This window comes from Myotis yumanensis, unplaced genomic scaffold (assembly GCF_028538775.1).
Source record: "Myotis yumanensis isolate MYYU_CA2020_CCGP unplaced genomic scaffold, mMyoYum1.0.hap1 SCAF_13, whole genome shotgun sequence".
Lineage (NCBI taxonomy): Eukaryota > Metazoa > Chordata > Mammalia > Chiroptera > Vespertilionidae > Myotis > Myotis yumanensis.
Window position 1 is genome coordinate 22424091 of NW_027223764.1, and position 13706 is coordinate 22437796.

At 49.2% G+C, this 13706-nt stretch overlaps 1 protein-coding gene across 40 annotated transcripts in view; it reads left to right on the plus strand.

Annotated features, from left to right (window-relative positions):
• SORBS1 (sorbin and SH3 domain containing 1) overlaps nt 1-13706 on the plus strand; it is a 217758-nt gene that overhangs the window by 128879 nt on the left and 75173 nt on the right. For 21 of the 40 annotated variants that reach the window (XM_070432648.1, XM_070432644.1, XM_070432658.1 and 18 more), the window contains 3 exons: nt 3644-3788; nt 7704-7733; nt 12494-12666. In XM_070432648.1, coding sequence (XP_070288749.1) covers nt 3644-3788; nt 7704-7733; nt 12494-12666 — 348 coding nt within the window. Of the gene's footprint in view, nt 1-32; nt 396-3643; nt 3789-7703; nt 7734-12493; nt 12667-13706 lie in introns of all 40 variants that reach the window. The other 19 variants (XM_070432621.1, XM_070432622.1, XM_070432623.1 and 16 more) reach the window with 2 other exon arrangements.

A 13706-nucleotide genomic window follows, 5' to 3' on the forward strand; every position in this document is an offset into this window, starting at 1 on the left:
CCCTTTGCGTAACGACCCCTTATTTCCTACAGGACGCCACTTCCTCCAGCCCAGCCCAGCCTGAGGTCATAGTTGTCCCTCTCTACCTGGTTAATACTGACAGAGGGCAAGAAGGCACTGCCAGACCTCCAGCACCTCGGGGGCCACTGGGCCCCCCAGTCCCGGCGGCCGCCCCTGCCAGCTCACCTCTGACCTTCCCGACTCTAGATGATTTCATTCCCCCTCATCTGCAGAGGCGGCCCCACCACAGCCCGCCAGCCAGCGCTCCGGGCCCCCACCCCCCCGTTAGCCAGACACCACCATCCTTCTCACCACCGCCTCCGCTGGTCCCCCCAGTCCCGGAGGGCCTGCACAGCGTCTCGGAGCCTGACCTCACGGGAGCTGTTTCAAGTACCGTAAGCTTGCTGGGGTCCCTTCCTCGTGGCTTTCCTGAATGTCTGCCCTGGCAGTAAAAGCCCTTCTCACTGGAGCACTAAGTTCCGAGGGAGTGCTTACTGCCTGTGCTTGCGTGATGGCTGGAGCCGGGTCTGCTGTCCCGAGTGCATGCCTCCGTGTGTCCCGGGCTCTCGCGGCTGCTCACGGTCTCCCTCCCTCTTCCTCGCTGTCCTGTTCGGAATGTACATCTTCCTGAAGGAACTTGGTTCTTCGCTGAGAAAACAGCCTCTGTGGCCTTGCCTCTGGCTAGGTGTGCTCGCCACAGGCAGGCAGGTGTACTGTTGAGAGCTGAGGAAAGCTACGAATCAGGTGGAAAAACCAACAGCCGTTTCTCCACCAGGAGCAGGGGAGGAAGAGAGTCACTCTTGTGTGGATTTAGCAAAGTAAACAAACTCTTGTCCACAGCCATGGCAGAGACTAGGTTAAAAAAAAAAAGAGTTGAATATGATTGAGCAAATGGGTATAAAAGCCTTGTATGAATGTTAGGACTATTTCCTCAACAGGCAGATAATTGCTGGGGACCCTGAGTAGTGGCTCCCAAGGCCTTTGTGGCAAAACAGCGCCTCACTGGTCATGAAGTTAAAGGGCCCATCCTGTGAGGGACAGGCCCCCAACCCACGGGGGAAAGCCCAAGAGAAAGACTTCATTGAATCCCCACCGTGTTCTGGGCATTCTTCTCAATTCTCTACGAACAAGGCACATCCCCTGCTCTTAGAGAGTTCATCTGAGCTGTGTTCTCAAGCTCAGAGTACGTGGCTCATTGAGCGGCAGGAAAATGCATTTAAATAGTCCTCTCCAGGTTATACTCCTGGAGATTTTAATCAAGTGGGTCTGGGGAGGGATCTAGGGCTCAAACTATGTGGTAATGTGCATCCTGGGGGATTCTGATGCTGAGGGTGCATGGGCCACATTTTGAGTTGTAGGGCCATGCAATTGGCTGATGGGACTAATGTTCACTGGCATCCCTTGTATGCCTCCAAATCAGGCTCAAGTGGCTCATTAAACTGAAGCGATTCATGCAGTTTCATCAAGCAGGAGGGAAACTTTTCGGGGAGGGAGGCTTTTAAGAGAAATTACAGTGAGATATCAGATACAATGCTGGGACCCTTCTCAAAACTCTAGATGCAGCACAATGGGTTAGGTCAGGACGCTGTCAAACGTGGCCCGGGGGCTTGGTGTCCTAGTTTGACCCCTACAGCTCAGCCCAGGTGGAGGAAAATGCTAAATTGTTCCCTGCTGCACTCACCTTACCTTAGCTCAACTTACAGGTGAATTTAGCAGCTGCCCTTGTTTTGGAGAACACAGGTGCTCTTCCCTTTGGCATAGAATGTGTCTCTAGAGCAGCGTTTTCAGTGTGCTCACATGCATGGTGAGCAGTTCGGTTGAGGAGCTCTAGGTGTTCATGTTGAGTTTGTTCAGGTAGACCAGGACAGGTGAGTTGGGACAGTGTCCTCAGCTTCTCAAGCCCCACTGACGGATAGACTTCCCAGGAGACTTCAGTTGGCCTGATAACTCCTAGTTTGGCCCAGGTAATGAAGTAGAAGGTGAAAAGGGCAACTGTTGGGTTCCTCCCCTGAATGAGGATCGTCAAGCAGAGCAGATCCCCGTGGATGGCGGCCAAGCCACCATTGACACCTGCTCCATCTGCAGCCATTCGCGTTAATTAGTCCAGGTTCTGAATCTAGTCAATAACCAGACTTGTGCCACAGAGTGAAGTTTATAAAATGGGTAATGCTCACATGCTCCTTCCAGGCCTCATGGGCAGTATGCACACTTCAGAAAGCTGTGTGCCCGACTCTCGTGTTTTTTGGCTGCATTAGGGCAGTTTTCATGGATATGTCATTTATTTGTGTTATATCACCTTGGAAGTAAATAGGATGGTGTAATTGTTTTCCCACTTTATAAATGAAAAATTAAGACGAGGCACTTTTGTACAAGACCATATTGTGCCTCAAGTCTTGGGGGGAAGTTTCATTCACTAACCTGAGCTGCCACTCATAAGTAGCAGCTGTGACATTGGGGCGCTTTCAGAAGTGGACTGACCAAGCCAGTGGGTTCCAGGAAGCCGCCCCTACTGTGTGTTGGGAGCTGTCCGGGGTCCTGACACTCACATCCTCTCCTGAACTTTTTGTTCTTTTGAACACAAGTTGTTCAGAAGCACCTTTGTTGGTAGGTGGCTGCTGTCATTCATGTGGCATTTTACTACTGAGCCCCTGCTGTCTGCAGGGCATTGTGCTAGGGTAGGGGATGGAAGGAAGAGGACGGGGCCGTGTCTCTAGTCCTGCAGGTACTTACAGAGCCATGCTCTCTGATGGAGCATACGAATTGCTTTTATGCCATACTGTTTTCTAGACAGTAACAAAGTCTTTTTCTTCAAACCCTTTAAGAATGATATTCTGGCTTTAGGGTCTGTAAATTCTAAAATAGAAACATTGCTAAATGTATAGGGGTGATAGAGGAAACTGTTTACATGTCCTTGCTACATTTCGAAGTCTTATTTTTCCTGTCTTTAAAAAGACTGCCCTTACTCCCATCGTGCAAATTGTAATGGGAGGAATAATAATTTTATTGGTATTTCTGGCTGAGACCTTCAGGTTTTTAAAAGTCAGGATTTTCACAAGTCTTCAGAGATCTTTGTTAGTCGATATTGGAGTGAAAAAGCGCCGCTGTAGGACAGGATAATATCTGAATCTCAGCAGCAAGTGCTAGCAAGGTGTTCAGTGATGTGGATGACAAGAATAGCTTTCCAAGAGTACCAGTACTTAACCCTTTCTACTCTTACACCTATGGCTTCTTATCTCACATCGTCTCATGTTTCTGTAAACAGTGTACTAAACTTTCCTGATTTTTCCCTATTAAACCAGCTCTCGTGCTCGGACCGCATTTGGAATTGCATGAGTTTTGCATGTTTTTTTCTACTTTGATTTGAATTTGCTTTTTCAGTAACTGGATTGATCCACGTTTCTTACCAGGTGAAAATAATGAATAATGTTGCTGCGACTTCCAGTAACATTATCTTCCCTCTCGCCCCTTACTAATACCAGCGAAGAGAATAAGCATTCCAGATTAAGCTTCTAACTGGAATCAATGACGTTTCATTGATTACATTTCTTTTTCTAATTAAGGTCCTTGTACAGCCTTGATTTTCTTTTTAAAAAGCATTAGCTCTAGGTTTTGTGTACTGACAGTTATGTTTGTCCTTTTTCAGGATTCAAGCCCTCTGCTAAATGAAGTTTCTTCATCTCGTGTTAGAACTGATTCCCAAACCTTTGCACCCGTCAGCAAGCCATCCTCTGCCTACCCCTCCACGACCATTGTCAATCCCACTATTGTGCTCTTGCAACACAACCGAGGTAAGGGAGCTTCACTGCTCACCTCTCCCTCCGCTCACTGTTCCGTGACCCCGGGACAGTAAGTCTGCCTTACCACGCAAATTTTCACAAATCTCATTCATCTCCGAGGACATTGGCCCCAGTTTCCTCCCATGCCCCACCAAGTAGATCGTAGCGGACAGACCTCTGATTTGGGGTGTCGTCTGGTATCAGAATAAGTAAGCTTCTGCAGTGTGTGTTCCACACCTTGGGTGTTCACAGTGTCTTCAGAGGGTGGCACCAAAAAGAAAAAGAGGCAGAAAGGGGAAGTCTGGGCCCCTTCATTCCTCATCGTGAGAATTCTCATCACAGCTTTGCTTGGAAACTCTAGGTGCAGTGATCCCTCTTTTCAGAAGTGCCCTGAATCATTTAGCTCTGACATCATGAGTTCTCTAGAAAGAGACATCTTGAGCACCAAACTGTAAAAAAACCTAGGGATGGAATATTTTCTAAAATGTCAAACATGTTTTTCTGCCTCTAACACAGAGGCTACTGAACCTCTCAGTGTCTCACCAGCCTCCATTCTTGCCAGCAGTCGGCACACTGGGCCACCTTTCAGCACCCCCTGTGGGGACTGCTTGGCCCCAGGCAGCTCGGCCCGGGGGTTCGTGTGTGCTTCCTGCAGTTCCTCAGGCAGGTTCTTCCCCTTCTTTGCAAGGCATTGTGGGGAAACAGAAGTGCTTTGAGGTGATAATTCATATGTTGACCCTCTGCTTTGATATTCCAGAAGATGTTTCTAAAGCCAAATGTTTCGGTTTTGGAATTCAGTAGAGGGATGGGCTTCCCGGTCCCCACAGGTCTTTGTACTGTGAAATGTAAACTTTTCTAGCTTTCTGGGTGTTTCTAGTGAGGTTTTATTATTTTATTCAGAGCTCAAAGCTCGGTACCAAACCTTCCTTTCCTGACTCCCTGCTTGCCTACTTCATAGTTTCCCTCCCCTCCGCCTCTCTCTCTGCCTTAACTTGGATGAGAATGAGAGGCTGAAATCTATTTTTAATTGTTCTCCATATTAAATGGAGTTTTCTGTTTCCTGCTTCTAACTTAAAAAACAGATGAATGAAACATTTTCTCTCACTGAAAATCTTCCCACTCCAATCTTAGTTATTTTAGTAATTTTATTTTTTTCACTCTGTGTGGCTCCCATATTAATTTTCACCCATGAATCTGTGTTCTTCAAAAAATAAAAGTGCTCCCACCCCCCCACACACACACACTAAATTATGTAAGAGCCCATTCTCCTCTCGGCAGCGGCTTTTCCTGCCCAGAAAGTGTCCGCAATGCAAGACAAAGTGAAATTTTGGTTCTCTATGAACTTCTTTATGACTCATCTTTTTAAAAAATCCAGTCAAATAGAAGCAAGTGAGTTCCCAGAAGGAAAAGCAGTTTCTCTAAAAATGGGATTTATTCCCAAGGCAACTTGGGTTTTGGGAAATGCCAAGTGTAATGTCAGTTACTTCTGCCAAGTCCTCTGACACCGAGTGAGACATCTTTGGGCACAGACATGCCCGTTCTTCCTTTTTGTTCCTCTCCTGAACAAACGGATTCTTCTTATTTGCCCAGATGTCGTTGGTTCTAAATTTCTCTTTTGTCCAAGCCCTGCCCCTGGGTTTAAAATCAGAGTTGTGCAGCCTGCAACACACATCCTTCAGAAAAGGATACAAGTATATTTGTGTTTTGTTTTGTTTTTTAATGAAAAGTCGCTTCCTATAAAGAGCAAACCATATGTCCCCAAGGAGGTGCGGCAGGAAGAGACCAGGAGAATGGAAGCGCCTCACTGGCCGCGCCTCGCTGGACTGCTCGTCAGTGGGGTGTAGGTCAAGCATTTTTGGCTTTGCTTTGGAATTGACCCAGCCTGGCAGCTCTGCTTTGCATCATAGATAATACCCGTAAAAAGTTTCTTAACTATTGCAAAGTCTCCTGAGGGAATGATAACTTTACTCCACTTCGGGAATTCTAGTTTAGTCATCCTAAGAAAGGTTCCCTTTTTTCCTGCCTAGACTGGCCCTGGGGATGGTGTGATAATAGCCCCCTCTCTCGCAGCCAGCTCCCTTCGCTGCAAGCAGATGGAGGGCACTGCAGTCTGGCCTGGCTCAGAAGGTCATGCACCACACAGCCCTTGCTCCTCTCCTGAGACTTCGCTTTACATGTGTCTGAGGGCAGATTGCTTATGATCAGTCTGGTAGGAGGACTGGAATCAGAAAACTCCCAGGACTGAAAGAGATGCATGGGTTCTGTAGCTCCAAGCTTCTCAGTGTTTTGTTTTGTTTTTAAGTTTTAAAAAATGTTGATTTGAGAGAGAGAGAGAGACATCGATTTGATGTTCCATTTATTTATGCATTCATTGGTTGATCCTTGTATGTGCCCTGACCAGGGATCAAACCCACAACCTCCTCGTATCGGAACAATGCTCTAACCAACTGAGCTCCCGGCCAGGGCAAAGCTCCTCGGTCTTGATTGTGCCTAGACTCTGGGGGGACGGGGCCTTCTTGATCTGCAGATGCAGATGCAGATTCAGGAGCTCTGAAGCAGGGCTGAGGGTCTGCATTTTGCAGCAGCTCGCAGGGCATGTTGGTGCTGCTGGTCCATGGACCACACTGGAGATCAAGAGCTCTTTGGTCCCCAGACTTCCGTCAAATGAATCCGTCTGGGGACCACCCTAGGGTTGCTAATTTCTAACTTTGCTAAATAACACCCCTGAAAGACAATTGCTGTTATTTTCATCGCATGTCATTCCAAGAAAGAAGGGCCTTTCACACTTGAGAGGTGGGAACAACATAGTGTTTTAAGCGGGATGACTTGGCTTTTGCCTGCTGGGGAAGAGCCTGCCCCTGGCTTGGAGACCAGAGTTCAGGATCCATGGACCCCGTGAGCGCTTTGATTTAACAGATGAGGAAATGGAGGTGACGACTGGTCAGTGTGGCTGGCAGCGCGGTGCTTCGAGCTCTGCTGGCCTCTGTTGTCCAGCCGAGTGAGTGAGCCTCGTCCACGGGCCCGAGGTGGAAAGGGCTGCTTCCACCAGCTGCGGGCTCTCTTTACTTCTTGCCCACGCTGATTCTGCGGGGAGGGTGGGGATGCAGCCACGGGGGATAATGGCAGCACCCATGGCTGGCAGGCGTTCTGTGTTTATCTATGTGGCTGCTTTATATTTAGCAGCTGTGGAAGGTAGAGGTCATTTTTGTCCGTATGCCGTTCCAAGTCCACACAGGACTCTCCAAACGAGAGGTTGACTCCTTCCTCACGAGTGCCCAGGAGGGTGAGAACCCATAGACCTCAGTGTTAAGGAAAGGGACCTGGTGATTAGAGTTGGAAAGATCCTTGGACTAGAGATAAGGAGATTCCAGGTTTTAGACCAGTTCTGGTTTTCAGTGTCTTCTTGAGTAGTTTGTGCCCCTCATTGAAGGTGTCTCAACCACCCTGACCTACCTGCTAGGGTTGTTGCAAAGATTAAAAGCATTAACCTGTGGGAAAGCTCTAAAGACAATGCCTGGCATCTGCAAGCGCTCAGGAGGTGGTAGCTGCTGTGGTTACGATTACAATGACTTCTCCTCAGAAGGTACCAAGACTGGGTTGTTCAAAGTCCTGCTCCCTTGAAACCAGTGGAGGTGGGAGGGTCTCCTTCCGTGACCAGATTATCCTGAGATACGATGTAAACACCCAGAACAACGGTGATAGTGCCTGAGTCCTGGTGCAGACCCAGGGGCAGGGGAATGAGATACCACACTTGGATGACAGGGCCGCGTCAACACCCTGCTTTCACTGGTTGCACAGTGTTTTAGCATCTAAACCCAGAGGACAGTGAGGACACAGATACTGGGATCCTAACAAGTTGTGCCCGGATGTCTCGGTTCCACCACGTCTTTGTAAATCTCACACTGTGTGTTTTTTCTTTTATCACAGAACAGCAGAAACGACTCAGTAGCCTGTCAGGTAGGTGAGAAATATTTATTTACACAATAGCACCTGTCCGTGTTAAAGCTGGTTTCCGGTCACCACCTGATGTTCCGTCAGCACAGTCTTATGAGCTCTCCTGGTGTGTGTGTGTGTGTGGCGGGGGGGGGACGACGACGACTCTCTTTGATCCTGGCTGGCCAGATGATGATACCAGGTATGGTTCATGCTTCGCTGCAGCTTGGAGGCTGGGCGGGGGGCTGACCAGACAAGTGACCCAAACTAATAGACGTGTCCTGATGGGTAAGAACAGGATATTCCGAACAAACATGTTGGCGGAAATTGTGGGGAAACCCATTTCCGTGGCTTCTGTAGTCACCCTGCTTTGAATCCTGGTTCTGTCACTTACTAAACAACGAATCAGTTTCTCACCTGTCAGATGTTCTGCTTATAAACAGCTCTGCCGAGCCTTGGCATTCACTAAGTGCATGATGGGTGAGAGTCACTGTTTTCAGTAGGTGCCGCCCTTGACTTACTTGTCATTTGACTGAGTGTCTACTTTGTGTCGAGCACTGAGTAGGTTCTGAAGCCATGACAGGGAGGTGTGCTGTCCTCACAGCTTGTGTGATGGCTGTAACCTTGTGTTGGTCATGGCCCCATCTGGGGATCTGTGAAGGCGGTAGATTCATTATCTAGAAGCCATGTGTGTGAAAACGCACGCCTGTGGGCGTTTGCAGATAGTCTTGAACTCTGGGGTTACAAGTCCCTGATTTGGTAGATAGCAAAAGCCACCGCTTTCTGAGCCGCTGCTCCCTGATTCCTGTGTTGCTTCGTCCCACTGCTGTCCTTGGGCTTCGTGGAAAGCCCGGGTGGGCAGGACATGGGGTTCTCACACCCTCTCAGCTTTATCAGGACTTGGCTGTGGAGCCAGGACAGGCTGTGGTTGAGCATAAGGTGCCCTTCGCTGCCCCCTCCTCAAGGTGCCACTCTGTGGCCCCAGCCCAGGTTGCTGAGAGCAGGGTGGCTCGGGGTGGGGGAAGGGAAGGTAGCCCCTGTGGGCTCCTTCCTGCCTCTGGGAGATTGAAAGGAGCAGTGGAATAGATTTTTAAAAGGCACCCAAACACAAGTTAGACCCAGAGTTTGGTCCTGGCTCGTCTCTCTTATGGCTGTTTGTCCTCGGGTAAGTGACTTCGCCTCTCTGAGCCAGTTTCCTCATGTGGGAAGTGGGGTGACAGTCCTTGCCTCTGCAGGATTGTGTGTGCCACGGGAGGCTTTGGGGTATTCTCTGCACACTGCAAAGTGCTATATAAATGCCAGGGCTTGTCTACCATGCCACCAGGCCCGAGCTACTTCCCGGCTTTGAAAGAAGCCTCGTGCTCTGTCCTCTTTGGGTTTGGGGACAGATCCACTCGTGGGGTTCAGAGAGTGGCACATCCCTAGCTCACTAAATGTTAGTTTTGGTTTAAAAAGAAGCACCATTGTGTTCAGAGCTCCCAGCGGACGGGGCGGCAGGCCTGGTACTCCACCCTGTGCCTGGAGTAAGTGAGGCTCTGCCATCTCACCTGCGGGGATGGCACTTGGCCAGCCCCCCTTGGGGGCTTCTTGCTCAGTGAGGTTCACCTGTGGGAAAGAGCCCCTGGGGCTCATGGTCCCTGGGTGGACAGACAGGAGAAAGGGCTAGGACAGAGGGGAGCTTCCCCAAGAGAAGTGTCAGCAGGCTGTAACCTCAGTCACAAAGCTTTCCCACCCCCGCAAAGAGAGAGGCCCGGTCTCAGGTTGCTGGCACCATTGTTTACTTAGTGCCCATTCCAGGATCTTGCTTTTGAAAGCACAGTATGAAATTGGAAGGAACTGCTCCAGAGCGGGAGGCGTAGGCAGCTGCCTAGTGAGACGTAGCAGAAGCCCTCACTGCAACCCGCACGTCACCTGGGTGACAGTGAAGTGTCACTTTGGGTTTTCACTCTGTAAAGAAACAGTTGTCCTTCAGAGGCTGCAGTTCCGCCCTCTGTATATTGAAATCCACTCAATCATGAATCACATGATCACAAGCTTCTAAAAAACGATAATTCAGGGCTAATTTTTGTAGATCAAAAGGACTCTGGCAGCTTTGGAACAAATCCATGGATGGTCAGCCTGGGTTTTACAATGAAGTGATTGCTGTTAGAGCCACCTGCCATAAAAAAATTTTTTTAAATTCCCTGGACCCCAAAACCATGAGAATGGCATAGATGCGATCTTCTTCTAAAGAAATAACACTGAAGAGTGAGGAGTATGAGACCTCCAAACACAAGCGAGACAGAGCTTGAAATCTTTATTTTTTAAAAATTTTAATTGATATTTAGAGGGAGAGAGGAAGGGAGAGGGAGAGAGAAACATAGATGTGAGTGAAACATTGATTGGCTGCCTCCTGCACATCCCCTACCGGGGATCAAGCCCAACACCTGGGCATGTGCCCTGACTAGGAATCAAACCAGCAACCTCCTGGTTTATGGGACGAGCCCAGCCAACTGAGCCAGGGCCAGAGCTCGAAATCTTGATCCCACTTAGGAAGGCCTTTCCGGGAGGAGGAGAATGCTCAGCTGAACGGTAGACTCTGGTAACTTGAAATCCCCTGACATGTCCCATGCTTCCTGCCAAGTCCCTGGCCTCCTGTTGGAATTTCCTGGGAGTAATAGAACCCATTCTATGAAACAGTCTGGTCTTGACATCCTTTAAAGCTCGTGGTGATGACACCGGGATCAGGTTTTCTGAAGGGCTCCCTGAACCGAGTCTCCCACAGAACGTTTAGAAAATGTCCTATGGCCCTGGCTGGTTTGGCTCAGTGGATAGAGCGTTGGCCTGTGGACTGAAGGGTCCCCCGTGTTCAATTCCAGTCAAGGGCACATGCCCAGGTTGCGGGCTGGATCCCCAGTTGGCGGCATGCAGGAGGCAGCCAGTCAATGATTCTCTCTCATCATTAATGTTTCTATCTCTCTCTCCCTCTCCTCTCCCATCCTCTCTGAAATCAATAAAAATATATTTTTTTAAAAAAAAGAAAGAAATCGTCCTATGACCACAGAATAAACCCGCATTTCGGACATTAGTGTGACATCCAGGCAGAGCCACTCCATGGAGCGGACTGTGAAAGTCACAAACCCTGAGGGTGCCCACGAATGTGTTGCCCCTCCCCGCAGCCTCCCCTCCACACACGACAGCTCCATCTTCAGCACAACGTTGCCTGCAACCTCGGGTTCCTCCAGCTAGCACTCGAACCTTTTCCTTTCTCAAAGATGAGAACCTCCTCCTCAAGCAGTGAACAGATGCCTGTTGAGCATTTATTCATCTCCAGGGCACATCTCCGTCCCCGCAGCCTCACCGCAGGCTTCATCGTAGGCCTGTAGACTCCCCTGGCTTGGACCTTCTGCCCCCGAATCCTGTGACCTCTCTGGTTGGCATAATTCTTCCATGCCCACCTCCCTACTTACTGCCCCACTTCCTGCTTATATATTCATTTCTTTTCCTGTGATCTGGCATCTACCCCCACTGCCCTCCCAAAATTACTCCCTCAGAGCAATCCTGTGACTCTTCGTTTGCCTAATCTAATGCCTCCTCCTCTGCTTCAATTTCTGTTTTGAGGTTTTTTTAATTTATTTTTTGACGTATTTAACCACCCACTTCTTGGCATTGTCTTCTGGTTTCACTGGCACCTCACTGTGCCTGTGGTTCATCTCCTACCCCTCTGGCGACTCCTGCATCTTCTGGGGAGCCCAAGACTGCGACAGTCCTTGGTGCATGCGTTCAGCCCTTGACTCTCTCGTTTACCTCCTCCACTGAGCTCTTCCAGCTCCTTGACATCAGCCATCACTTTCATGCTGATGGCTCCAAAATTGCACTCCTGCTGGGGCCTCTCACCTGGGCTCCGCTCCCACATTTCTTCTAGGGGTTCTAGGGCATTTCTTCATGAACATCTCACTGTCACCTCTAAGTTACCGTGTCTAAATGGAAGAGGCCATCTCTCCCTGCCTTCCCCAGCCCTGTTCCCTTTCCTTTGCATGGGAATGCATAGCACCTGGCAGGGACTTAGTAAATGCCTTCCCATAACTAAGTGACATGGAATAATAGGTTAAACAGAGCAATTTTATAATCTGTAGACCGCACATGGAACGTTTATTAGCTCTTTGTAACTTCCAATCCTGAATCAAATTTAAACTATTCTAATGTGCATTAAGCAATGTAGAGCTTTCTGAGCATTTTGGCATGAGTTATCTTGTTAGGTCCTCTCGTAGCGTCTCTGTGAGCTTGCTAGTGGAAGGATTAGCCCCATTTTGGGATGAGAAAACAGGGGCACGGAAAAGTTCATTGACTTCCCCAAGATGAAACAAGGACTTTTAAGGAATGAATGGCCACCTCTTGATGGTTTTACCTGCTCCCTGACAGTCAGAGCCACTCGATGTCTGCAGCCTTTGGTGTATACCTCTGCAAATTTTTTAAAGGGCCAGATGGTAAATGTTTTAGGCTTCGCAGGCCATATGGTTTCTGTCACAGTTACTCAACTTTGCCATTTTAGCTTGAAAGCAGCCATAAATAATTCGTAAATGAATGGGTGTGGCTGTACTCCAATAAAAGTTTATTTACAAAAACAGGTGGCCAGGCCTGGTTTGCTGACCCTTGCTCTACATGAAACTCGTTCCAATTGAGAATTAGCAAGCACACTTCTCCCAGCTGGATTGTTTTGAGAGGGTGGTTTTTTTTGGAGGGTGGGGAGGTTTGCTTTGGAGCCACCAGAAGAACTTCAGCTAACGGTTGTTTTTCACTTCCAGATCCTGTGTCAGAAAGAAGAGTGGGAGAACGGGACTTGGCAACAACCCAGGAAAAACCCACCTCTCCTGGCCGGTCCACTGACAAAAAGGCCAAGGATGACAGCAGGCGGGTGGCTAAGAGCACTCAGGACCTGAGCGATGTGTCCATGGATGAAGTGGGCATCCCACTCCGGGTACGAGTCCCAACTAAGTCCTTTCTGGGCCTCCTCTCAGCCAGGGACAAGTGTACACCCCTGCGTGCATGTGGGCCCCACCGTGGGTTGCAGAGGCCTCGTGAGGAGGGTCCTCACCACTGTCCACTGTCTGAGCCCACTGAGGGCGCAGAGCCTCAGAGCGCTGTGCTCCAGCCTCCGAGCCCACCTTGGTCCTGGGCTCCGCGTGCAGCAGCTTTCCCCAAAGAGGTGCCGTGAGTCTCGTGAGAAAAGGGATTTCATGGTTGAATGAACTTGAAGAAAAGCTTCGTGGAACAAGGGCAGGGAGATTTCTCTGCAGCAGAACTGAGAGGCGTTGAGATGTGTGTGTTGAAGAGGAGAATGTTGCCGGCAGTTTCCCAGTCTCCCCACCCATGGACACGTTATTTACTGATCCATGGAGCAGACTCGGAAATTGTTAGTCCAGGGTTAGAGAGCGCAGGGGAGAGTGAGGCTCAGGGTCCCTGTTCATGGGTTCTGGGCGCAGTTCCCCTGATGGAAGCAAGCCCATCACCCAGCCTGAGAGGGAAACTAAGGCAACCACAGAATGGCTCAGCCTGCCGAGGCCTCAGAACAGAGTGGTCTTGGGGTAGCCTGCCCAGCCCACACCCCGGTACAGGCATGCCAGCCTCCTGCAGGCCCTCAGGGATTCCAAGGAAGCCCGACTTTTGAAACTGGATTAGGGTGAATTCCATTCCTCTCCGTGTGCGCAACAGTACACGGACTGCCATGTGCTTCTTGGTGATTCCCTTGAGCTAGTGTATAGGATTATGTGCCCGTTGGAGAAGGCTGATAGAACAGCAGTAGCTCAGCCTCCAAAGAAATGTTGTCCAGTCCTATATAAGAATAGTTGTATAACAATAATGAGAATTATTACTAGTAGTGATCACAGCCACCATTTGCCAAGTACATTATCTCATTTAAACATCATTCACTTTACAAGGTGGCTAATAATATTGTTCCCATTTTATAGATGAGGCGGCCCTTCCACTCCTCGGTTTGGACACTTTGATTCATTTTTC